Raw genomic sequence first — 25,647 nt, 5'->3', positions numbered from 1 at the left:
AATAGAGTGAGGTTTATAAATATTTTCAGTTGCAACTTGGATGTGAAGTTGATTGTATAGAATTTATGTTCCATGGGAAGTTTAGTTCAAAAATGGATTTTTCCCTTTTTTAAAACTGAAATTGTAGATAAAGGATACGGTATGTTTCCTTTGTTTAAATCTGTAAACTAATACAGATTATTTTTAAAAGGAATTAATTCATTTCCTGCTGAAATAGAGAAGACTGTCTCTTTTGTCTGTTACCACCTTCAGGGGTGGAATAATGACTTCAGTTGTGTCAGTTCTAGAGAGTGCTAGCTCTATGCAACCACAAACATTCCTGTATACAACTGCTGATTGCAGGAGACATGAATAACACTTTGAATACTAAACAAACATGGCACTGTACACACCTTTGCTCTATCAGCTTCAAGTGAGATTCGATAAGCTTCATCCTGTTCTCTCTTCACATTCTCTCGGGCTTCACGTTCATCCTGGGAAACAAAAAGGAAGGCAGATCAAAAACCAGGGTAGAACTGTGTTATTACTTTAGACTACATGGTAATAATAGTCATATTCTTTCCCTGTGGCTGCTTCTTGCACTACATATCCAACAACTAGAAGGATGAAGTTTTCAATATACAACCATTCATTCACAATGTAATGCAGAACTTTCAGTTCCATAAGATAGATTTCTTCTTCAGAAATCTGATCCAAGGCTGGAGACTTTTTTTTCACACACTTTTGTTACCCAAATTAGAGAGGTCTGACCCATTTTAGGTAGGGAAATTAGCAGAGACAGACCTTGCAATGTAAGAAGACGGGCTTTGGAATCTCTACAAATTTTTTAAGGGGTTTTCCCTTTAGAAATCCACAGGAAACCAGAATTTGAGTGAAGTTTAATGCTTTTATTGAAGAACAAAATAATAAAAAGTTCCCACAGAGTTTGGCAAAAATACAGAGACAGAGTTTCAAGAAGCCTAGGATTTGGATAGAGGTTAAATAGACATTTGGAAATGCAGAGGCGCTTGGATGAACAGTGATATTTATCAGATCCAGAAGAAAAGTTTGAAGAGACAGGATCCAATATCTGTGTTAGATGCAAAGGCAGATGTGACATTAGGCACAGTGTTAACTGAACCAAAGGCAGTTCAGAGAACACTAGTTTCGGCTGACTAACTATAGGAAGTTTTAACACTTTGGCAATACAAAGAGAGATGTTTTGTCCAATATTCCTGGAAAAAATGGAGTTCCATTCTCAGGAGGGAACAGTGTGGTGGAAAATGGCTCAAATGAGCCAGATCTGGGGACAATTCAGTTTTTGATTAGATGTATGCAGATTTGATGAATTTACAACTCAGGGCATTAAACCTCATCCTGGCTTGATAAAAAATATTGTTAGTGGAGGAAGATTGTTTGCATTGAAATTACATGGCTTTGTTTTTAGTGATATTTGGATGAGCTGATGTATGGCAAATAGTATAATATTGTAGCTAAGAGAAAAGATACCAAGTCATGGGGCAGCCCAAACAAGCTGGTTAAAAAGTAGCATTTGGGGGGGAAAGCAGCAGGGCTCGTGTGGATTTCTGACTGGATACTAAACCCTTTTCAGAGACTTATAAATAGAAACCGCAGATCTAACAATGGGTATACATAGTTATTTATGGAGGGGAAAAGCTAATCAAAAGGCAGAGTTGATTAGAAAAGACTCCCATGGAATAAGAAAAGGACTTTTTGAAATCTGAGAAGAAACTTACGTATGACTCAGTCCCACGATTCACCTTTAAAATCTCCCATACAAGCTTACAGTGATAAAGAAACACAGAAGAAGAATGATAATATAGTCTATAAGGAAATGACCAATAAGGCAAGGGAAAATTAAAGCATGGCACGAGATAAAGAAGGCGGGCAAGAAAATACAATGTTTGACAGTTTCAGTTGGTATCTAGACTCAGAAGAGAATTAAATCTATAGGGAGGAATATTACATAAAATGTCAAACTTTGAAAAAGAGATTATTTCTCAGAAACCACATTTGATGGAAAGAATATGTAAGATTTTGCTGAAATACAAAACAGAAATGGAACAGGTAAAGGTCTGCATGGTAAAATGGATGAACAATTTTAAAGAAGAGATAACTTTTCAACAATGGGAAACATGATCCAAAAATATTAAACTTGCTGTGTGCCAAATGTTAAAAGAGAATTGATAGAAATTGTTTTATAGATGGTATATAACTCCTGAAGTTATTAAGATGAGTAAACATAGTGATGGTTTATGTGGGAGCTGTCAAGAAGAGAAGAAGTTGGGTCTTTCACATATGGTGGACTTGTAAAAAATTCAAAGTATTGGATAGAAGTACATATGAAAATGCCAAAAAAAATACTTTAACTAAAATTTCCTTTAACTGCTTAAACAATGCTATTAGGCATTTTGCCTGAAAACCTTCCAAAGAAGCTTAGTGAACTATGTTAGCACTTATTAACAGCTGCAACAGTTGCATCCTGCTGGAAAACTGAAAGAGAATACAGTACTCTGGGAAAATAGAGAATATGCTACAATGGTCAATGTTTACAATGGTAAACAGATGGTCAAAACAAGAGTTTGATGAGAAATGGGAACTGTATTTCTTATTTGAGGCTGAATCAATTATGCAAGAATAATAAAAATATTAAGAATATTAATTTGCTATTAAGATATGAGTAACTGCTTACTAGATATTTATTGCTGTTTTCGAACTAAAGGTTAGAAAGTAACAAATTTTAATGTAATGTTCTCATTGAATGATATTAGTGTTGTAATCTTAAGATCCAATGTGTAAAAATTATATGTGTGTATGTGTGTGTAGTTAATTAGTTTATGGGTAGCTGTATGTTCCTTTTTTCCTTTTTCTGTATTTTCTTTTCTGTTCAATTATACTTGAGAAAATTAACAAAAATATTACTTTAAAATATTATTTAAAAAAGGGAAACTATGTATTGCCGGAATTGGCAGGACAAGCTGAGTACAACTATGTACTTTTGGGGCTGAAAAGGTGCCCAGGATTGGAGTCTGCAGAGCAAACATCCTGGGATAGTCTTCAGCAAATGGAGGCAGGGAGAACCCCTACAGCAGCACACAAGCTGAGGAGGAAACAGACCATAGAGTTTAATGGTCAGGTGGGAAACATAATATGCCTCCTGAGCTCTGCACAGCCAGGCAGGAGACATCTTGCAGACAACTTGACGGAAAAAAAGGTCACCTTTCAGCGTCTTCAAAATTTCAGCTTGGGATGAAATAAGACATCCTGAGGACACCTTGGGGAAAAAGCTGTGCAGAGTTCCTCCGAAGATGCCTTTTTTAGCATCCTCAGAACATCTTATTTTTGCTGTGCAGAATGGACCTCCTAAACCTTTCCCAGTCAGCATCACCTGTCTCTGGCAAACAGAAGTGATAAAAACACAAGTAGAACATTGGAATAAATACCTGTACCAATTGGTTTATGACTATGGATTAGTTATTCTAGATCCCTAACATGGACACAGATGAAAATATTAGAAGAGGCATTCAGATCCATGCATTCAGATCCTAATTGGAGGAGAGGGAACAGGAGGGAAGGCATTCCCATTCTGGCAAGTAGGGAAATAAAGCCAGAGTAAATGCACCATTTTAGTTACATTTGTGTTAAACTTCCAGTAAAGATTATGAGCACTTCCTGAGTTTTGGAAAATAAGGAGCTTTTCCTTAAACCAGGAACATTTTCAACATTTTGTTTTTGTTATTTGGTACCCTCACATCTGTGTAAATTTGAGAACATTGAAAAGTCAGCAGAAAATACCCATCCTTTTCTCAAGGAAAAGAAAAGGCCATAATATTTACAGTACCAATTTTGTTAGGTTGTGGCATTTAAAAAGTCACTTCTGAAACTAGAAATTAACTCAAACTGTTTCACGGCCCAATCCACAACTTTCTAGGGCTGGCACTGCTGCCACACTGCTGCACCACCTCCAGAGAACTTTCAAGTGGCGTAGGTAGGCAGCAAAAACAACAACAACAACAGAAACCCAGCTGCCTGGAAAGCCCTCCATAGGACTGAATGGAGTTATACCACCTAAAAGTCTGAGGCTCTGGCCACAACATTCCCAGCTTGAAAGCCTGGGTGGAAGCTGACTACAGTTGATTCCACCCCTGGGGACACCCTGGCCAGCCCACCCCCATACTGGCATCCACTTGGCTGCTGGCATAGCTCTGTAGTGGTGCCCAGTTCTGGGTTTTGCTGCTGCAGCGCTGTGGGGTCCCAGCTGCTGGTGTTTCTGCCCGCTCTGCTGGTGACGGTGCCCCTTAAGCTGGCGGAAAGGCAACATGCCAGCATGGCCCTGCATCCCCTCCATTGGCCTATTGCCCCCCCTCCCCCCCAAGGATCGGGCTGTTAAACAACTATTGTTGTGTAATTCAATATTGTCACATATACTCTGTAAAGAAAGTATGTTTTAATTTATTATTTTATTGAGTTGACATAAGGGTTGCCATTTTGTATGCTTCTTGAATCTAAAATATCTTGTCTGTCTATTTTATGTTTTTAGCAAACACAACTATAAAAGAGACTGGCTTTAACCCTTCAGGTCACAAAAAAAATTTAACAAGTTAATTGAAATAGCATTCCTTTTAGTTTCTGTAACCGCTTGCAACTGGGAACCTCTGAAATAACAAGTTTTGCTATAGTTTAATTAGTGCACAAATCCCATTGGTTCAGCAATTACCACATGGGGTAGAGTCCTTTTCTATATAATTTCAGTATGGTGTGTTAGAGGTATCCTTTTCTGTCTATTCGGTTAGGCTGATATTGCGAGTCATTGCTTTGATTTCGCTTGCCACCTTTTGAATCTGTCCCTGACTTCAAGAAGACTGAATCTGCTTTGAAACAAAGGCCATGCAAGAATGAGATCTGAATTAGTACAAATGTTGAAAACCTCAAGTACTCCTCAAGTAAGGGTTGATAAGAATGACTGAGGTACTAGGACAGGGGTAGGGAACCTGCGGCTCTCCAGATGTTCAGGAACTACAATTCCCATCAGCCTCTGTCAGCATGGCCAATTGGCCATGCTGGTAGGGGCTGATGGGAATTGTAGTTCCTGAACATCTGGAGAGCCGCAGGTTCCCTACCCCTGTACTAGGAGAAGAGTAAATCTACCTCTGTGGGTTTTTTGACAACTGGCAAGTATAGATACTCAGTTGAAAGAATTTGGGCATTTAATTTTACTCTTTGGAATGGCCTGTGAGAAGGATGTCAAGAATGTAAAAGATATATTATGCATGACTGCCTTACTTTGGCTGAAAGATGTGAAATGCCACAACTAAACATTTTTCATTTCAAAGTGAACAGTTTCCTACTCAGATGCTTCAGACCTTCTAATTAAGTTCATGATTAGACAATGAAAAACTGTTTATCTAAATAAGAGATTTAGCTACCTAAAATATTTGCAGAGGGGTTTTTTTAATACTAATGTTGCATTGCAGAACAACTTACTCGGTACTCGACGGGCAGCCAGTGAAGGTGGAAAAGGACAGATGCCTACTAGAGGCTCCCAGCAGGAGCCTCACGGCTGCATGCTGGACAAGTTTCAACTTCTGGATTAGGCCAGCGTACAGCGAGTTACAGTAATCTAGCCTGGAGGTGACTGTTGCGTGGATCACTGTGGTCAGTTCAGAACGGGAGAGATACAGAGCTAACTGCTTTGTCTGGCAAAGATGGTAAAATGCAGTCCGGGCTGTTTGGGTGACCTGGGGAAACCCCCGAGTCCAGGATCACCCCCAGATTGTAAAGCCTTGCCATCTAGCACAGGTAGACTAAAGTTGGCCAGCATCTCCCCGTGACCTACCCACAGGACCTCCATCTTTGCTGGATTCAGTTTCAACCTGCTAGTTCTTAACCAACCAGCCACAGCTTCCAAACACCACTGGAGAGCTTCAGGGGCCCGCCATTGTAAGGACCAATTGGGTGCCATCTGCGTACTGATGACATCGCAGCCCAAAGCTCCAGACCAGCTTGGCCAGGGGGTGCATATAGATGTTAAAAAGCATCAGGGAAAGGATCACTCCCTGCGGCACCCCACATTCAATGAGATATCACCGGGAACTCTTCTCCCTCGACATTACCCACTGTCCCCGGTCTCGGAGAAATGAGTTCATCCAGCACAAGGCTGTCCCCCACACCCCAAGTTCAGCAAGGCAAAAGGTTGTGATCTACCGTGTTGAACACTGCGGCGAGATCTAACAACACCAGCAGCGCCGAACCACCTCTGTCTGGCTGGCACTGGAACTTCTCCACAACAGTGACCAAAACCGTCTCAGCCCCATGACCAGGGTGGAAGCTGAACTGGAAGGGATCCAACACTTTGGTATCTTCCAGAAACGTCTGAAGCTGGCCCGCCACCACTCTCTCAATTACTTTATCCAGGAATGGAAGGTTTGAAACTGGGTAGTAACTGGCCAAGTTCTGAGGAACTAAATTTGGTCTTTTAAGAATGGAGCAGACCACTGCCTCTTTCAGCCAACCTGGGAAAGATCCTTGTTCAAGAGAAAACATAACACTTGAAACATAAATATTTGCATACTGTTGGCAACAGCCCATACTCCTAAGACATCTTGAAACTTCGGTGAAGGACATGGGATATTTTTAACAGTGCTTCTACCTACAACTGTATTAAAACCTTGCCCAACAACAGTAGACCAAACTATGCCAATAAAATATGTTTTATTTCCTTTCTTACTGCTACACTGTAGTTGAATCTGGTATAAATGACCCCGAGCCCTCAGTATTCTACAGGTACTACTCACTTCTGAGAGCTCCTATAACCACAGCCTCTGTGCCAACAGTACAGACCAGCAGCCAAAAAGATGGGTAAGTCTAGGAGCTGGGTGCCAGCATTTTTGGTGACGAAGTGAGGGTGAAAGCTGACTACTGTTGGCTTCACCCCGCTATGCCCCCAGAATGCCAGCACAGGCAATGGACGTGCAGGAGGCCTAGTGTGGCATGTGTTGCCATGCCTGGCTGTTTCGTTAGACCACAGCGGCTGCCTGCTGGCAGATCCACCCCTTTGCCATGGCAAGAGTCCCAGGAAGGGCAAATCCACTGGCATAGACTTGCGCTGCCTCCAACGCCTAATTAATCCCCACACACACTTTTGAATGGGCTCAAGAGAAGCTTAATTTAGGTATGTTTCTATCCACAACACCTATGTGATAACCTGTCTTTTGGTCAGTTCCTCAGGTTGAAAAGAAATTCCACAACTACGGAGGATTATAATCATACAGTCCATCACCTTATAATGCAGTCACAAGGACGTGCATATCTATAATTAATTCTGCAGAAAGAAAAGTTCAGAATGTAACTGGAAAATCATTTAGAACCTAACAAAAAACCATAGTAAAAATGTTTAAGTTATTTTTTGGAGTTTAACCATTTGTCTTATGACATTAAGAATTCTCTTCAAAAATTAGAATTTGGTCTGCAATTTACCAGGATATGAATCACCATCTCTGTTAGGACTTAAACGTACCCACTCTTGAAAGGATATAGTTACTCATACAGATATAGTTGTTACTCCTAACTTAGATCACTCAGTAAGAGGTCACTATAAATGCTCTGGGTGTCCTGTGATTTGCAACATGTTGGACACCCATGAACTGTTAAACTATTTATGCACAGATGTTTATGCACAGATGCACAGATGCACAGATGTTATGCACACTACAAATAGTGTGTCTTACTAACACCTTAGATCAATACTAATCCATATATTCTCCAAGTATATATATTTTTATTTAGTGCTTAATTACTTTCATTCATTCATTCAGAAAACCCTTTGAGATTATCACACCCATTTTATATTGACAAAGGTTGTCCAGTGCATCCATATTTGAACTAGCTGTACTGAGTAATCTTGCATGTCAATGTTATTCAGTGGTTCTGTTACCCAAAGTGGTGGGAATCTGTCCCTTTTAGAGTTAGGGAATTAGCGAGACCAGACCTTTGGCTTAGTGAGGGGTTGGGGAAGCTTGGTGTCCAGCTTTTATGGAGAATTGCATAATAATGAAATCTGAAGGAGAATGATTACAGTTTAACAATTTTATTAGAGAGGAGATAAAGTGAAAGCACACAATAATCAAAGCAGCAGAGTATACCCACAGTCCTAGGATGTATATAGAGCTGAAAGTATAAGTTTGGAGACAGATGGACAGAATTGGGGATTTTTTAGGGGTGATACTTTACCAGATTCTGAAGTGGCTTTAGATCTGATGACCAGAGCTTAGTGACCCACACTAAGTCTGGTAGGAGAAGAAACAATGCATTGGGGACAATATCAGTAGACAGAAAGGTATCCAGAGATATTGAACACTGACTCCTAGGACAGGGAGCTACTTACAGGGAGAAACAAGCTCTCTGGTGATGGAAAGAGACCCTTAATCACCCAAGACAAAGGAGAGCATTGCCTTTTTTGGGGAAAGACAAGGGGTGAATATCAACTTAAGCACTGAGTTTTTAATCTAATGGGTTGACCACTCATTTAAATGACTAAGTCTTACGTGAAATGGGGTAAGGTAGGTGATTAAATTACAGCTGTAAAACAACATTAATGCAAATAAGGTGGTCTTTAGAGAGAAAATAGAGGATGGAATTAAGATTCTTTGTTTTAGCAAGGCAGATAGTCCAGGGCTGGAGGTGGAAAGAAGGGTGCTATGGCAGAAGTATTGTCTTTGCTTTAATCCCTTTAAGGAAGGGAGTGGCAGGCTATTTTACAAAGCAAATATGGGTGAGGGCAAGACCAGACAAGATTTCTGTCCTTGTGGGTACATTAGCAAATGCAGAGAATGAGCTCCCCATCTTGGCATTGTGCTGTTAGGCACTCCAAAGGTTGCTAAGAATGGCAGAGCTAGAAAACAGAGCTCTCCCAACCCACTATGTTATCCCCCAGTCTGGTAACAGTTCAACATACATGCCACAGCCCCTGCCCTACGCCCCTGCCACAACCCCGGAATGCCCCCGCCCTCTCCCGGAACACACCCACGATGCCTCCGCTCACCTCCGAAATGCACTCACTCACCCCCACAGCGTGCCTGCCATGCACCCGGAACGCCCCTGCTCACCTCTGGAACGTGCTTGCAACTGCCGCGAAACGCCCACGCCGTGCCCCCAGAATGCCCCCACTCACCTCCAGAATGTGCCCTACTATAGCCCCAGAACGCCCCGGCCCACCCCTGGAACACCCCGGCCCACCCCGAAGTGCACCCCCCCCTCGGAATGTGCCCGCCACGCCCCGGAACACCCTCTCTCCCTGGGAAGCAAAAAAAGGACCTGCCCTGAAAATAAACCCAAACGCAGCTTTTGCTGCAAAAATTAATGTAAGACCTGGTTTATTTTTGGGGAAACACGGTATATTAAATAAACCCCAAATGTCACACAAAAGACGCTGTCCTCTGAAAACCACAATAATACTCCTGTAATGCTAGCACAATAACAGGTCTTTGACTGTGTGATAACAGAATTAGCAATGATTATTCTAGAGTCCACAATATCAGCCACTGAAAAATAAAGCATGAATATTAAATTTTCCCTCCATTGTTCAGTTGTCATTCAGAAACCTTGGGTGAAAACATTTTCCCTATTCACCTTATGAGTTGTACTATTGATCTGATGTCAGTGTGACAACATATTTAACTGGCAGCTTTGAGGGAAGCTGTGTGAAATGTTTTAAAAAATAAACTGACAGCAAGACCACAGGTTTGACAAGGCTCAGTTAGCAGCTTGGTTGCAATCACTATTTCCTGCTTTTACTTTTAAAAAACTTGCTCTACATTTTATTTAAGCAATTTTACTTTAAAAGCATTTAATTTACAATAGTTAAAGGCCCCAATCCAATTTTGGAAGTACATACACAAATGAAGTGTTCCATATGCATTTCCCGGGACTGAAAAATATTTTATTCATTTATTATGAGATTTTTATAGCACCCTTCCCCTTCTGCGTTCAGGAGCTTTCCAAGCTTCATAAAACACAGAGAAAAAATATATATAATTACAATAATTTCAGTTTAGGAATTCAAGTTTGCATCACCTTAATAATAATGGCCTCATCTTAATCCATAGTTTGTTTCATACAGGCAACAATAAAAAGATCAAAGGAAAGGAAAATGGGAAGTGGGGAAAGAACAGCAAGAAAAAAAGGAAGTAGAAAAGGAGGGGAAGGGGAAGAAACAAAAAAAGGGGGAAATGGGGAGAGAATTTCCACCATTTGTGGCAGGAAATGATGAGTAGGGAAGAGGGAAACTGTACATGGAAGAGAGAGCGACCTTAAAGGGTCCTCTCTTGTTTTTAAGGAACTCTTTTCCACTCTCAGTTACCCCCATCCTTTCAAAAGATTTTGTAGTTTAGAGATTGAAGGTGAACTGGCAAGGGACAGGACATAATCTAGAATATTCACAAAACTATTTTTTTCAGGTCAGACCTTGGGAAGATGATCGCATCTATCATTTAAACTAAGATCTGATTTAAGTGTTCAGATTATGTTCTGTCTTTAGGATTTCCAGATGTTCATTCTTTGTAAAGAGTAGATGCATAGGGCCTCATTAAGAAATTGACCTGTGCAGGGGAATTTAACTATTTCCTCTGATACCACTGTTTGATCTGAAATTGCTCTGCCACGTTCCTATTTGCCTTTCTGGGTCAAAGATGCATGTGAGATTGGCTTATGTTCACCCCAGTGGGCCAAACAACAATTCTCTAGGGATGTTTCAAGTCAGAAAGGTATGAACACCCTATCCCACCTATGCTATTGTCCTGATCTCAGATGATCCATGTGAAACTACCGTATCTATGATTTTTAAAAAAATGCTTGGGAGGTTTCAAATGGCATTTCCAGAATCCCATCTAATTTGACACTGACAGTGCAATTCAGAACAGTTACTCCTGTCTAAGCCAACTGACATCCAAGTCCATTGACTGGAGTAACTCTGTTCTGGATTGCACAGTAAGTTTGGCTTAGTGCTTTCACACATGCTGAATATCACATTTTCATTGTACTTCCCATGCATTTTGCGACTGGATTTTACTGCATGAAATGGCAATGTCCACTTGCAAACAATTGCTAAAGTGCACTAAAGTGCAACAATGGGAGAGAAAGATGTATGTAACACAGGCATTCTGAATTGACTGAAGATAGTTAGCGATGAAAACACAAGTCATGCTGAGCCTGCTTTCTGTGTGTCTGTTATTACTTTTTATTAGAAGTATAATGGGTTAGATCTGAAATTACATCAAAGCATTGGACAGAATGATCCTTCCTCTTTTTTAGCGAGAGCAATTCCTGCCAAATTCCCCTCCTTACTTTAGCCTCCATGCTGCTACCGCATCTTGTTCTTGAGTGCCCTCCTCCCCTAGCTTTCAGCAGTGGTATTTTGGGACGTAGCTGAGAGAGAGGGAAGCCAATGAAAAATTGCTTCTGTTGAGCTGGCTTGTTGACATAACGAGATACAGCCAGTATTTCCATGGAAAATGCACAATGAATTCAGAGAACTGAGTGTGATTCAAACAAACCGCCACAGTAATCTTGCCAACTGTTAACTTATCCTTAAAAGAAGATTCATACACGAACAGGTGACAAGACTTTCCAAACCTATTCTTTAAAAACAAACCGGGATTTAATGCATATCGCACAGATACAGAAAACAAATTCTTCCCAGTATATAACCTGAATACCTCAGTTATTTCTCTTCAATTCTCTGTCAGTGTTAGATCCATCTCCACAGTTTTTTAAAACTTGTTTTTCAAAAGGAATACCAGCTAATGGGAAGTCATAATGAATGGAGTTTTTGAGATGAGATTTGCAAAAACAAAAGAAGTTTTTTCAAGCATTGTGGGACAATATATATCTACCATGAAGACTTATCCTAAAGCAATGAGGGTTAAATGTTGCATAACGAGAAAAATAAACACTACATTAGGCTTACTGTTACTTAAATAAAAATATGGACAAGTCAAACCAGCTGTGTAACAGTCAATGCTTTTACAGTAATAAATTTTGACAGCAAAAATAAAAAGAATGCATTATCAAGATATCATCAAATGGGCCCTGTCAGCACATAGGAACTCCACCCTGTATAAACTTGTCAAAAAGTGTTACTGTAATCCATTGAGAAGTCTCCTCCTCAGGCAAGAGAGGGAAAAAAATGCATAAGGAAGCTTCCAAGCAGGTGTGTTGAATTGTAATACCATTATTTAATCATAGATCTCTTCTCATTAGTTTCATATGTGACAAATTTGAGCTCTGAAATTGCCTATAATGCAATGTTAGAATCATCAATCAACAGTCAAGTTAAAAGTCAAATGTAAACAATGAAACTATGGACATGTCTTTTTAACGCTGTACAGTCCTCAAACACAAAAGGTTTTATAAATGGCAGCCAGCCATTTCCCTTGTCCTAGCTACCACTTACTAAGTTTAAAATTTTAAGGCTAAGGGAAATGATCTTCCTCAGGTAGGTTGTTTCCCTAAGAGGCCAAATTCTTTTAATGATAGAAATGGCCACTGCTTAGCTCATTGTTGTAAGACACTACTACCCAAGATAACACTAAATTAGCTTCATAGCCCATGCAACCCAAAAACATTTGCTACTGTTACTAGTGGTTATCTTGCTGAAAAATGCTGTGAAATCCATGTTTTGGGTCTAAACAATACCTATCTAGGATTCACAATAGAAACATAAAGAAGAAATATAAATAAAACACAGGTGGTTATCATCTAGCCTACCATTTCTTCTAAAATTGTGAAGCAGTTCCAACTCCATAGCTCAGGTACAAGTTGTTAAACATCACTGCTTATCTGCCCCAAATCTTATCAAGTTCTCATACCATTTTATATCATGGAGACCTCATTTATCTGGCTGAGTGTCAGAGGACTCAGTGGCCAAAATTTGTCTATGTTCTCGGTCACAGGCTTAATTTTTTAGTCTGCTATCATTTCCTCTTCCCCTTAGGCTCAGCTTGTTCTAGAACATTTTAATGTCCTATTCCACTCCTGTGCAACCCCCCCACCCTGGAGTTTCAGAGAAACTCTAATGTGAATCCCTTCTCCACATTAATACCTCAAGGAGCTTCTGTTCTGTTCTTTTAAAAACTAGTACATGCTTCCATGTTTCAGACAGCACTGTCTTCCAGTGCTGATAGTACACTGTAGTTGGAATGAAGAAGGCAGAGGAAAAGGTCCACAGGGAATGGGCTTTCTCAAAGAATGGAGCTGCAAACACTGAACCTGTTAAAGTTGAGTCTGAGGAAATACAGTACAATAGATATCATTTCAAATAAACAATTAAAAATAAAGGAATGGAAGCCATTTGAAAATTTGAGACATGGCTCTGGGCCCAAACAGCAGCAAAGGGTGTGCAGCCTGTTACCAGAAGGAAATAGCTACAATGGATCACCTAGTATTGTGTGCAATTTTTAAGGAGAGTGGTCTTCAGTGCTGGAGAGTGGTGGTATATGTTGCAGTGGTGGCGAACTGGCCATGCTGCAGTGGTGGCCAATTGGCCATGCTGGCAGGGACTGATGGGAATTGTAGTCTATGAACATCTGGAGTGTCATAGATTTGCCACCATGGTGTTATAGGAACAATTGAAAAGAAGTGTCAGTGGTTCCAGGCTGTATAAGTAACCTTGATGGCGTTCTTTTCCTTTTCTTTCCAATACCTGGAGTGGTCAGGACTATTTGTCTCATTGTGCCTGAAGTTGCCATAACAAGAAAATCTGGGTTAGAATCGATGACAGACACATCTGCTTTTTTTCAAGGTAATTATGGGCTTAATGACTGCTGGTTCATTAACATTACTGATTTTTTTTCCAGTTAGAGGAAGTGTATTTTGTTTATGCACATTTATACATACACTTTCATCTTTTGTGACTTCATGTTACAATAAAAGTATACATGCTGACCTTTTTCTTCTGAATTCAGAAGAACTTTCTGTTTATCTTGTTGTGGTTTATGATGACTTACTGTTGCTACTAAAAAAACAGTAACAGAAACCGGAATCTGTATCCTGCTTCTTATTGTCACATTTTGAAAAAACACTCAGGCAAATATATTAAGGTCTTCCCTAGAAAAAAAGGAGTTGCTACGTAAACACAATGGTTTGTTTAAAAAATTGCATGTTAAACGGCAAGCCACTGAAAAGCAATATTTTGTTTCACATGCCAACGCCTCTTCTTAAGTACATAATGTACATATTGTTTTATTACGAACTCCCTTTTGGCACAGAATTAAAAAAGAAAAAGTCATTTATATTTCCCATACTCAGTACTGGTAGTGAGGAATCTGATTGACTGCCCTCTCCTTTATGAACCTGACTGCTAACGTTATTGGTAGATGACCTGTTCTGTATGCCCTTTCCCTTCAGAGCTGGGCAGAGTATGGTGCCTTACCTGTGGAATTCACATCCAGGAGGGTTGCCAACCTGCAAATGAGGTCTGGAGATCTCCCAGAATTGCAAACGACCTCCAGATTACAGAGATAAATTGCCCTGGAGAAAATTACTGCTTCGGAGGGTGGTCTCTATGTCCCACTGAGTTATGTCTCCTTCCCAAGCCACATCCCTACTGTCCCTAGGCTCCCAAATCTCGAGGCATCTCCAACCCAGAATTGCCAACCCTAGCACACTATATTATTATTATTATTATTATTATTATTATTATTATTATTATTATTATTATTATTATTAGTAGTAGTAGTAGTAGTAGTAGTAGTAGTAGTAGTAGTAGTAGCAGTAGTAGCAGTAGTAGCAGTAGTAGTAGTAATTCGATTTATTAGACCGCCCAACCTCCAAAGGGCTCAGGCCGGTTTACAGGCAACCCAAAACAATACATTGCAGCTAAAACAATTGAATAATCCAAATTAAAACAATAAATACGATAAAAACAGTAGCAGCAATAACCTTTCCATAGTTAATTAATTATGGTCCCAGGCTGTTCTGCAGAGAGGACTCAATTTGTGTCCAGAGTGGGGTTCGTCTCCTGCAAGAGTGCCCAGGAGTGCAAAAATGTGGCAGTGGGGACAGGACGGGGAGCAAGTGCAGAGCTGAAGCAAGAAGAAGGAAGTCCAGGAGAGGCCAGCAGAGGAAGGGGCGCACGTATCTTTTGCTGACTCTTGAAGTATGAGATTTGGCTTTCCCTGCCTGTAGATAGCATTGTAGCATGTTTCCCCCCCCCCCACTCTTTATTCTTGACCAGATGTTGTTAATGTCTGTAGAATTGTTGCTACCATTTTCAATATGGGATTTAAGTTTGCATTTGCTTGTTAGAGATCAATTAGTGCCTAGGGTCAGTTGCGCAGCTACAAGGGGGCAGGGGGTTGCACTGTGCACCGGGCACACGCCTGGGGGCATGTGGAAAATTGCCCCCAGGCCCCTCCCCCTTTCCCCCAGCCCTGCAGCCTTCCCTGCAGCCCCCCGTGGCTCCCCCCACCCCCTTCCCATACTTACCTTAGTTCCTTTCCTTTTCCAGAACTTTTTCAGGCTGCAAGAGGCCTGTTTGCAGTAAAAGCGGCCTGAGGAGCTACAGTTCGCAGGAGACCTTGGGGCTCACAAGGTCTCCTGGGAAGTGTAGTTCTCATCAGGCCATTTTTACTGAGAACAGGCCTTTTGCAGCCTGAAAAAGTTCTGAAAAAGGAAAGGAACTAAGGTAAGTGTGGGAAGGGGGGAAGCAGGGAAGGGGGGGGTGCCACGGAGGGTGGAAAATTAGAATGCACACCGGACACAGTTTGGCCCAGCTACGCCACTGCCTAGGGTATTTTATTTATTTTATTTTTTTATTTATTGTTGTATTTATAAACCGCCCTCCCCCGAAGGGCTCAGGGCGGTGAACAAACAATAGATAGAGCACAGTAAAATCCACAATATCAAATATAAATAAACATTAAATGATGGCTCTATATTGTTAAAACCAACCCCATTAAAATTAATTAATGCTCTGTACTGCTTTTGGCTTGGATTTTATTCCCTGCAAGCCACCTTAAAACATTTTCTGAGGCAGCTTAATAATTCTCTGAAAATTAATGTTCTGTGGAAAGATTCTGTCCTCATTTTTCAAAGGATCCCAACTTCATTCAAAAATAGCTGTACAGTACAGTAAACCTTTATTAGGCATAAATAATTCTGCATACAGTATGTTTGTATGATAAAACAGCAATACAACGAGGAATCCAGTACACTAAGTTAGGAGAAGTTATACACAAACTTTCTGGAGACCTATTGTGATATCCATATGTTAATTAAAACCGATTTGAATGACTTCTCATGTTTATTACAATGACTTGAGCCTCAGACATTAAATCAATGTAATTTAGATGATTTGATACATCGAGGGACAAATTTTAGTACCGTCTTTGAGATATTACTTCCGCTAGATATGTAGCGACCCTAAAGGTTATCTCAGAAGATGCATCACTAAGTAAATACTTCACTACAAAAGCCGAAGGCAAATTTGTTTTAGCTTTAATAATCGGGATTATATCGTGACTACGTAATGCAGAGTGTAGCTGACATTCTAGGAGGATATGCTGTATTGTATCCACGGCATTAACAGAGCATGGGCATAGTCTGTCAGCGAATAAAACACCTTGAAATCTCCCGATTGTAACTTTAGAAGGAAAGGCGTTTACTCTGGCAAGCATAAATGCTCTGCGACAAGATGGACTGTCAAGACTATAGAAGTATTTTGCTATCTTCCCATGTAGGATGGGTAGGTTTAGAAAATCTGGGGAACATACTGCAGGTTGTACTGGGTGAAGGGACTGAAATTCCATATCAATCAGTCTTTGGCTGAGCAATCTAAATATATATTCCTCGTTAAGAGGTTCGAGAAATTCCAGAGAGAATCCTAGAGTTCTTATTTTGGATTCAATATGAAATAACCAGGATATGCTCAGTTGATCAGATTTAAAATAGGCGAATAACGACTTTTCCTTTACCCTAAAGAATATTTTTAGCCAAAATTTAAAAAGCATAATCCAAGCTTTTGTTTCAATAGAGTGTATACCCAGTTCTGCATAGATCACCCTATTTGGGACACATTTTGGAACACCCAGGATTTTCCTGTAAAAGGAGGATCAAAAATAGCTTAAACAAAAATATGGTGCCTATTAGCCACTGAAGTTTTTTTAAAAAAACAGCAAACAGTAGGAGTGCAGATAACTTTTTCTGTTATTTATGCTTCTGGTACATCTGAAAGAATTTTGCACAGCTCTTCCAGCAGAGTGTTGTGGAAACTCTTCCACTGTGCATCACCCACAAACACAAAGGAAATAGTAATCATTTTCATACTCAATTTAGATTACTCCAATGAAAGCAAGAAGTTATCCTAAACAGCTTATAATCTTAGAACACTGTTGAACAATTTTTTATCTATGAGTCAGAACAAAAGCTAAGTTTTAGGCTGTTTCCGCATGGAAACACCATCCCTGGGGCGCTGTGCACATAGCTGTGCACACATCCCCAACTGGCAAAGCGCACCGGTGTGAGGGCGCCGCTTTTGGCCCCTCCAGTTTCCCGTTTACTTACCTCTCCTCCCGGCCCTGCGCAGCTCTGGATGGCTGGAGGGACAGTGTGGGCGTTTGGAGGTTGGAGGGCAGTGTGGGCGTCCAGAGCTGTGCAGGGAGGAGAGGTAAGTAAACAGGACATGCTGAGTCACCTCTGCAGGTCTCAGTCCCGAAGCTCCACCAGCATGAATTATGCCGGTGGAGAGCCGTTTCCTGCCGCTGTGCCGAAACGGCCTTAGAATCCTGGTTTGTGGCAGAAATGCTTCAAGTTTTGCCATGGACATGTTGGACTCACTCAACCTGTTCAGGTCTTGCTGAGCAGTCACAAAAATCTGTCAAATCAATTTGTATTGAGTTTTCCAAAAACTGTGTGTGTACAAAGATTAGGCCAATTCAAATTAGTGGCCATTAGCGTCACTTAGGACTGACTAGGCAAGCATTGAGTACAGAATTTAATTGATTTATTGATGACTGATTGCGGGAGGGATGGGAGGGAGCGAGGGGTGGCATGCAAGGGAAGGGGAGAGGGCCCAGCATCTGGACATGGCTCACCCACCCTAGCGGAGGGATGGGGTGGGGTGGCATGCAAGGGAAGGGGAGGGAGGGAGGCATGCATGGGAGGAGGGGGAGGGGGCCCGGCATCTGGACATGGCCCACCCACCCTAGCGTAGGGAGGAGAAGGGGAGGAGTGGCATGCAAGGGGAGGGTGTGAGGGGTAGCATGCAAGGGTGGAGGGGGAGGGTTTGTAAGTGACCTAATTTTTGTAAGATGTGTAAGTGACCTAATTGCCTATTTAAATAAACGCATACTGAGTAAGCAGTTATGCAGCAAGGATGCCAAGGTGGTAGAACACAGTAAGGTTGTGTGAGAACCAGGGACGTAGGTATAGATTTTTAGGGGGGGTTCAGGGGTGGGGCCATCCCCACCCGCCCCTAGGGCATGGCCACGCCTCCCAAAGCCCGGCCCCAGCCTTGCGCTTATAAAAGCAGCTCTCCAAGGTCAGGGATGGCAGCCTCCCCCCCCCTGCCCTCCCCTGCCTCCCACCAACTGGGCTCCCAGCTGGCAGCTGGCAGTTCCTTCTGCCCTCCCCTCTGGGCAGAGGCATAGAGGGAAAATGGAGCCTGGTGCAAAATCTGAGTTTTGACCCTCCCACTCCCCAGCAGCCGCTGTGATGATGGAATCCACCCCCAAACAGCATCACTTTCAATGGTGTTTAAACTAGAGAGCCCAAATCCACCTTAAAGGGAGAATCTGGGGTCCCCAGTTAAACAACATTGAAAGTGATGCTGTTTTGGGGTGGATTATCCCCCACCCTGAAACAGTATCACTTTCAATGTGGCGTAGTGGTTAAGAGCAGGTGCATTCTAATCTGGAGGAACTGGGTTTGAGTCCCTGCTCTGCCGCTTGAGCTGTGGAGGCTTATCTGGGGAATTCAGATTAGCCTGTGCACTCCCACACAGGCCAGCTGGGTGACCTTGAGCTAGTCACAGCTTTTCGGAGCTCTCTCAGCCCCACCCACCTCACAGGGTGTTTGTTGTGAGTGGGAAAGGGAAAAGAAGATTGTAAGCCCCTTTGAGTCTCCTACAGGAGAGAAAGGGAGGACATAAATCCAAACTCTTCTTCTAAACCAGGGGTAGGGAACCTGCGGCTCGAGAGCCACATGCGGCTCTTCTGCCCTTGGATTGCGGCTCCACGAGCCGAGCCGCTGGCCCCATCCTTGCCCGCCCTGCAGGCAGCAGGGCAGATGCACCAACTGCCCGCAGCCGGCTGGGCCGAGCCGCGGGCTTCCCCTCTCGCCTGCCCCGTTGGAGCGGGACGGGCGCTTTCCTGGCGGTCGGCGAGGCCGAGCCGCTGGCCCCATCCTTGCCCGCCCTGCAGGCAGCAGGGCGGACGCATCCATGCGCTTCTCAGAATGAGTGGAGTAAAAGGTAAAAAAACCCAATATATACAGTGTTATCTTTATTTTAAATGTCAAAAATTATTTGCGGCTCCAAGTGTTTTCTTTTCCCGTGGAAAATGGGTCCAAATGGCTCTTTGAGTGTTAAAGGTTCCCTACCCCTGTACTGAGGACCTCAGATTCTCCCTTTAAATCCATGCCAAAGGGGGTGGATTTAAAAGGAGAATCTGGGGAAATTTGGGGAGTGCCTGCTGTCAGGGGTGCAATTGTTAAGCTAGCAGCACCAAACGTTTAGGGTATCTTTAGGAGACTCTCCTAATGATACCACCCAGGTTTGGTGAAGTTTGGTTCAGGGGGTCCAAAGTTATGGACCCTCAAAGGTGTAGCCCCATCTCCTATTACCTTCCATTGGAAACAATGCGGGCTGGGGCACCCCCTTTGGAAGTCCAAAGCGTTGGACCCCCTGGATCAAACTTCACAAACCTGGGCAGTATCAGTAAGAGACTCTCCTGATGATACCTCCCAGGTTTGGTGAAATTTAGTTCAGGGTGTCCAAAGTTATGGACCCTCAAAGGTGTAGCCCCCATCTTCCATTATCTCCCATTGGAAACAATGGAGGATGGGTCACCCCCTTTGGGAGTTCATAGCTTTGGACCCCCTGGACCAAACTTCACAAAACCTGGATGGCATCAATAAGAGACACACCTGATGATACCTGCCAGGTTTGGTGAAGTTTGGTTCAGGGTGTCCAAAGTTATGGACCCTCCAAGGTGTAGCCCCCATCTTCTATTAGCTCCCATTAGAAACAATGGAGGATGGGCGCACCCCCTTTGGGAGTCCATATCTTTGGACCCCCTAAACCAGACCTGAGCATTATACGGCCCGGGGGCCACATCTGGCCCGCCGGATGACCCTGACTGGCCCCCCTGCCTTGCTGGGGAGCGAGGCGCCTTTGAAAGTCTTTCAAAAGCGCCTCGCCCCCCTGCCTTTTGGCCCGGCCCTCCACAATATTTTCTGTTTCTTATGCGGCCCCATGGAAAAAATAATTGCCCACCCCTGCCCTAAACCAAACCTCTCCAAACCTGGGTAATATCATCAGGAGATTCCCCCAAACAATCCCTGAAAGTTTGGTGCTGCTAGCCTAAACAATGCGCCCCCTGCATGCCACAAACCGAAAAACACTAAAAATCTTTTAAAAACCCACAAACCGGTGGGCGGAGCTTCAGACATGAATGGGGGGGTTGAACCCAAGAAACCCCCCCCCTTACCTACGTCCTTGGTGAGAGCATGCCTCTGCCAAAAGCCAATTGCGCCATACAGCATAGCTATAAGAATTACAAGGGAAGCAACCTGCTGACCAATTACAAACAGTCTGACAAACTATCAAAGCTATCAATAAAAAATCAGGTCTCTGTTTGCAACAGGTGAACAGGATGCAATCTGACCTGAATTGTAACCTGAATTTTAGAATTTTTACGGAAAATGCCTTTAAAAATAAATATATATGTATTATTTTCCTGATGGTTTACTGTTAAAACGCAATATCATTTTCAATTATATTATGCCACAAGTTTTAATAATGCAACCCTGATAATTAAAATTTCTACTGAGAATGGAAAGGAATTAGAATCAATTTCACTGTCAATGACTTATGGGAAATAAGTAGAAGGTGGGGGGAAACCATGAAGGAGTGGGTATACATGCAGGCAGCATATATTCAGATTAACATACAATATAATCAGTAAATCTTGTACTAACGAGACACAAGAGTTAAATGTCTCAATAATGTATTTAGTGAATTATTGTCAATCACTGTCTCTACACCCAGGATAACAATAATCTTGAGTGGCAACACACCTACTATTACACATTTCTAACTAAGTACTTCATTACTTTCAAATGTCACTCTCAATTTACAGAGTAACAGATAAACATCTCACTACTGTATACCTGGATTGTATCTATTTTTTGTGTGATGGGAATACTGAAAATAGGAAAATTTTATATTTCTATTTGCAAATTTTATTTATTTGTATGAAAAGCCCTGCAAAGTAGAGAGTAATTTGTTGTTTTTAATGGCTGTTTAATTTATTTTACCTTTTAAGAGAATTAAAGTATTCTTGTTTTATCATCTGTAATTTAAGGGTAGAAAAGGAAAAAAGTTGTGGTAATTTTCTTGTGGTGTAAAACAAAAACTTATACGCAAAACAGAAATGCAAAAATAATAGTTGGATCCTTGCAAAAATGCAAGAAGAAAGAAAAGAAATGCAAAAAGAAAAGAAAAGAAATTCTTCTGCTAGTGATAGAGAGCCCTAAGCAAGAAGGAGGAGGACAACTTGAATCAATTCCTCATCCTCATTCGAACTTCCTATGTAGCATGGCCACATGGCCAAACTCCAGTGTGGACTTGCTGGTGTTCAAGTACTTAGTCACATCAAAACAATTCCTCTTTCTCTGTACCATTTTTGGACATTTTTAATTTCACTTTTCAAATTGCTACTTTTTATTGGGTTAAAGACTAAACATTCTTTTTTGCAGACTTCAGTATTCATCTAGTTCACCAAGCATGCAGCAAACACCTACAAAAGTGACATTTTCTCTTCTGAATTGTTTATAAACTTTGCTTACTTTTTAAAAATTGAGTGCTGTGAAGTCTGTATACTCTCATTTCTACCATGACAATGCGGACCTGCTCTTATTTCCTTCACACAAGCAGCAATTTCTGCTACAGCAAGGCTAAGAACATGGGCAGTCCAATCCATAGAGCTGCAGTGGCTGGAGGCAGTGCCACTTCTGTGCCACCGTGTCACTTTCAGAGGGCTCAAAACCAAGCTGCCTGGAAAGCCTTCCATAGGGCTCAATGGAGTTACGCCACCCTTTTGGGAGGCACACGTCCAAGGTCTTTAGGTCAGTGTTTCCAGCTCAAATGTCCAGGTGGAGAAGATTTTAGTCCAATAGGTTGCCAGTATAGCTTCCAGGTTTGTCTGATGTGGAGCTGTAGGGCAGGCGGATGCCAGTATTTGCCCTCTCTAAGGGTGTGGGTGCCCTTTATGCTGGCAGAGATGGGCAAACACATTGGCGCAAGACTCTGCCACATTCCGAAGCAGATCCCCCCTGCCCCCCCAGGTTGGGCCATAAGTGTACATTATCACACTAATATGCAAGCAATACAATGTAAGCCAGTACTTCCTGGTATCATTTAATAGTTGCTTAAGCTTTTCCAGCCCTACAATGACAATTGCTAAAACTTTCTCTTCTATAACCCTTAAAAGGTGCAGAGGCTCTGCCACCTTAGCATTTAGTTCTACAGCACATTACTGAAGGTGGAATCCCCTATTTTGTCTGGAAAGGCCCTTTCTCCAAATTTACTAGGTGTCCCGCAGTTATGTCCAGCTCTCACCTCATCCTTAATGTCTTCCTGCTGCTGTGCACTGAAGATCTCCATTGCAGCCATCAGCCTCATCATTAGCTCATCCACTGTTGTGTTTCCTAGCAACAAAGATAGCCAAAGTCCATATTATTAAAATTATTAAAAATGTCATTCTAAAATGAATTCAAAAGAAAAACTGATTTTGCTTAAAAATTATATATAATTGAAAATGCTTTGTTAAAAAGAGTCTACATATTTAACAAGTGGCTATAAATGTATGCCCAAAGAAAAATCTTTGTTCCTAAGCTTACAATTGATACTTTCTGTTATGTTTTTCTATCTGAGACAATAGCAAAGCCAGAATTGCTAGCCGATAAATTTGTAAAAAACTAAAAGCATCTGCCTATTTCTTTCAGGCATCGATGTTATGTAGATGGTTAGTTCTAACTATATTTAAAAAATAATTTTAAATGTACAATGTAAAATTCAAACTACTTTCAGAGAAAAAGGGTTTATTATCCATGTTTTTCAAGCACATTTTCATTTTCTAGTACATATCACTTATTGTCCCTGGAAAACCTTCCCTCTTGCTTTTCCTCTTGAACATTTGCTAAAGTGGATTTTGGATTTCATAGAGCATGTGACATGTCAACTTGCCAAACTTGGGTTTCTAAGCAGACAGTGTCTCTCTCCTAATAAAAGTCTGGAAGTACAGAAAAGACATAAATTCTATACATTCCCAGTCCACTGGCTTTCCTTCATACCTGGTAGACTATTGGATAATGTTATAAGGGAGATATTCACTGTGCAAGTCAGGTCACGATAACAAGTTTGCCTAATCAAAAGATCTTGGCTTGTGTGGCTATGAACTGTCAATGTGCCGTCTACTGGAAGATACTTCAACAAGTATAATATCTCTAAGAATAAGTACAAAGAGTTTATACATGAGTTAAAAAAAAACCTATTTATACTGTGAACTAATTTGACCTCACAGGGGAGGGGAGTATCTGGCTGCATGCAGTCACTGCAGCCCCCTGGTGCTGAAACATGGTGGCAAATGTGGTGCCAGAATCCCAGCACCCCTACTCATGCCGCCAGCATAGCGGGGATGGGCTAGGGCAGTGATGGTGAACCTTTTTGAGACCGAGTGCCCAAATTGCAACCCAAAACCCACTTATTTATCGCAAAGTGCCCACGGCAATTTAACCTGAATAGAGGTTTTCGTTTAGAAAAAATGGTTGGCTCTGAGGCACGCGTTACTCAGGAGTAAGCTTGGTGAAACAACCGTGCAACGCTTCAAATGGGTGAATCACGATCCTTGGAGGGTTTACTCAGAAGCAAGCCCCATTGCCAGCAACTGAGCTTACTCCCAGGTAAAGGATCATGCCCAGGCCAGCCTAGATGTGTGTGTAGGGGGGGGTGATTTTCCACCCCCTCCCACATGATGAACTCTGTACGAGTGCCCACAGAGAGGGCTCTGAGTGCCACCTCTGGCACCCGTGCCATAGGTTCGCCATGACTGGGCTAGGGGCATGAGCTGGGAGGAGCTGAAGTTAGTTGGCTCCCTCTCAGCCATTCAACGTGCTACACTGGTGGGCTGGAATTGCTCAGGTCATCCAGATCAGGACACCAAAAAAGAATAAATTAAAGGAAAAGTACTTTGATTTTAAGAACTAATTTTAAGGTAGCTAATTATTTTTAAAATATATGCTGCCTTTTTGGCTAACCATGGTGCCTCAAGGCATTTTACAAAAAACTTAATAGGTAGCAGATGATTAAAATACAACAATACAACTTTATGAAATATATTCCAACAGAACACATATTGTACCTTGTATTACATTCAGCACCTCATTTGAAGATCGTTTCCCCATAATGATCAAGAACAATGGAAAATGATCAGTCTTCTGTGTTCGAATTGTTTGAGCTACAACACTACCGAAGTGTCTTGTACACATTGTTAGAAACCTGAAAAACAGAAATATTGAGAATGTAAGAGCATTTCTGAAGGAAATATAAATGTTTTTAATTAGGTTATTAAATTACAGTTGGACCAAATTATCACTACCTGTGTATCCTTAAAGTAATTCTGTGATCACCATTCCCTAACATTCCCTATTGTCTATTGAATATAGGAAAATTTATATTTGTTTTATATCATAACCTGCCGGCCTCAAAAAAAAGAGGCCGGTCCTCCGCCGCCGACGCAGACCTTTATAGGCTGCTCCGAAGCCCTTGTCACGTGCCGGTACCCGGCCACGTGACAGGCTCAGCCGGCCGGCGGGGAGAGGCTTGCATTCCTTCCTCCCCCCCTGCAACGTCGTCCCAGGCAATTTGAGACAAAAATTGACTACTGAAGTAATGTTTAGCAACAATAAATACCCAATAGCAGTTATTTAAAATGATGTGAATCATATTTTTCTATGACATATCACAAAATTACAAGCACTAACAAGCTAGGGTAGCCCAAGCCTTTCTCCACGCAGAACATGCACTATATGCATATACTAAGGTAATGTCCTTTAGATGAAACAAAGTATTTAAAGACAACTATACCATATATTCCAACAGCACAAAACATCAGTAATGTAGCAACACTAATACACTTAAAAGTACAATCCAAGGGGGGATTACCAACATTCAAAGAAGTAAAATTTGTTTTGTCATTCTCATGTATATGAAGTATCTTTTCAACTCACAGCCAGTTGAGCTAAACCAGAAGAGTAAATATGGATCCTAAGAAATGGTTAAGCCACAATATCAAAATTGATCAAAATCAAATAGCAGCAGTTGCCACAGAGTTAGAAAAATCTTGATTTGTTCTACATTTGCGATAGAAAGGCCTT

At 41.7% G+C, this 25,647-nt stretch overlaps 1 protein-coding gene across 1 annotated transcript in view; it reads right to left on the bottom strand.

Moving 5' to 3' along the window:
* The window catches only part of FAF1 (Fas associated factor 1), a 278,015-nt gene that overhangs the window by 41,558 nt on the left and 210,810 nt on the right, over window positions 1-25,647 (bottom strand). Inside the window, exons 14-16 of the mRNA XM_048498943.1 lie at window positions 24,633-24,769; window positions 22,832-22,920; window positions 393-473 (exon numbers count right to left, since the gene is read on the bottom strand). Coding sequence (XP_048354900.1) covers window positions 393-473; window positions 22,832-22,920; window positions 24,633-24,769 — 307 coding nt within the window. The remainder of the gene's footprint in view (window positions 1-392; window positions 474-22,831; window positions 22,921-24,632; window positions 24,770-25,647) is intronic.

The sequence above is a fragment of the Sphaerodactylus townsendi genome, linkage group LG05 (genome assembly GCF_021028975.2).
Source record: "Sphaerodactylus townsendi isolate TG3544 linkage group LG05, MPM_Stown_v2.3, whole genome shotgun sequence".
Classification (NCBI taxonomy): domain Eukaryota; kingdom Metazoa; phylum Chordata; class Lepidosauria; order Squamata; family Sphaerodactylidae; genus Sphaerodactylus; species Sphaerodactylus townsendi.
The sequence above is the reverse complement of the archived record's forward strand: the minus strand, read 5'-3'. Positions and strand labels throughout refer to the sequence as shown.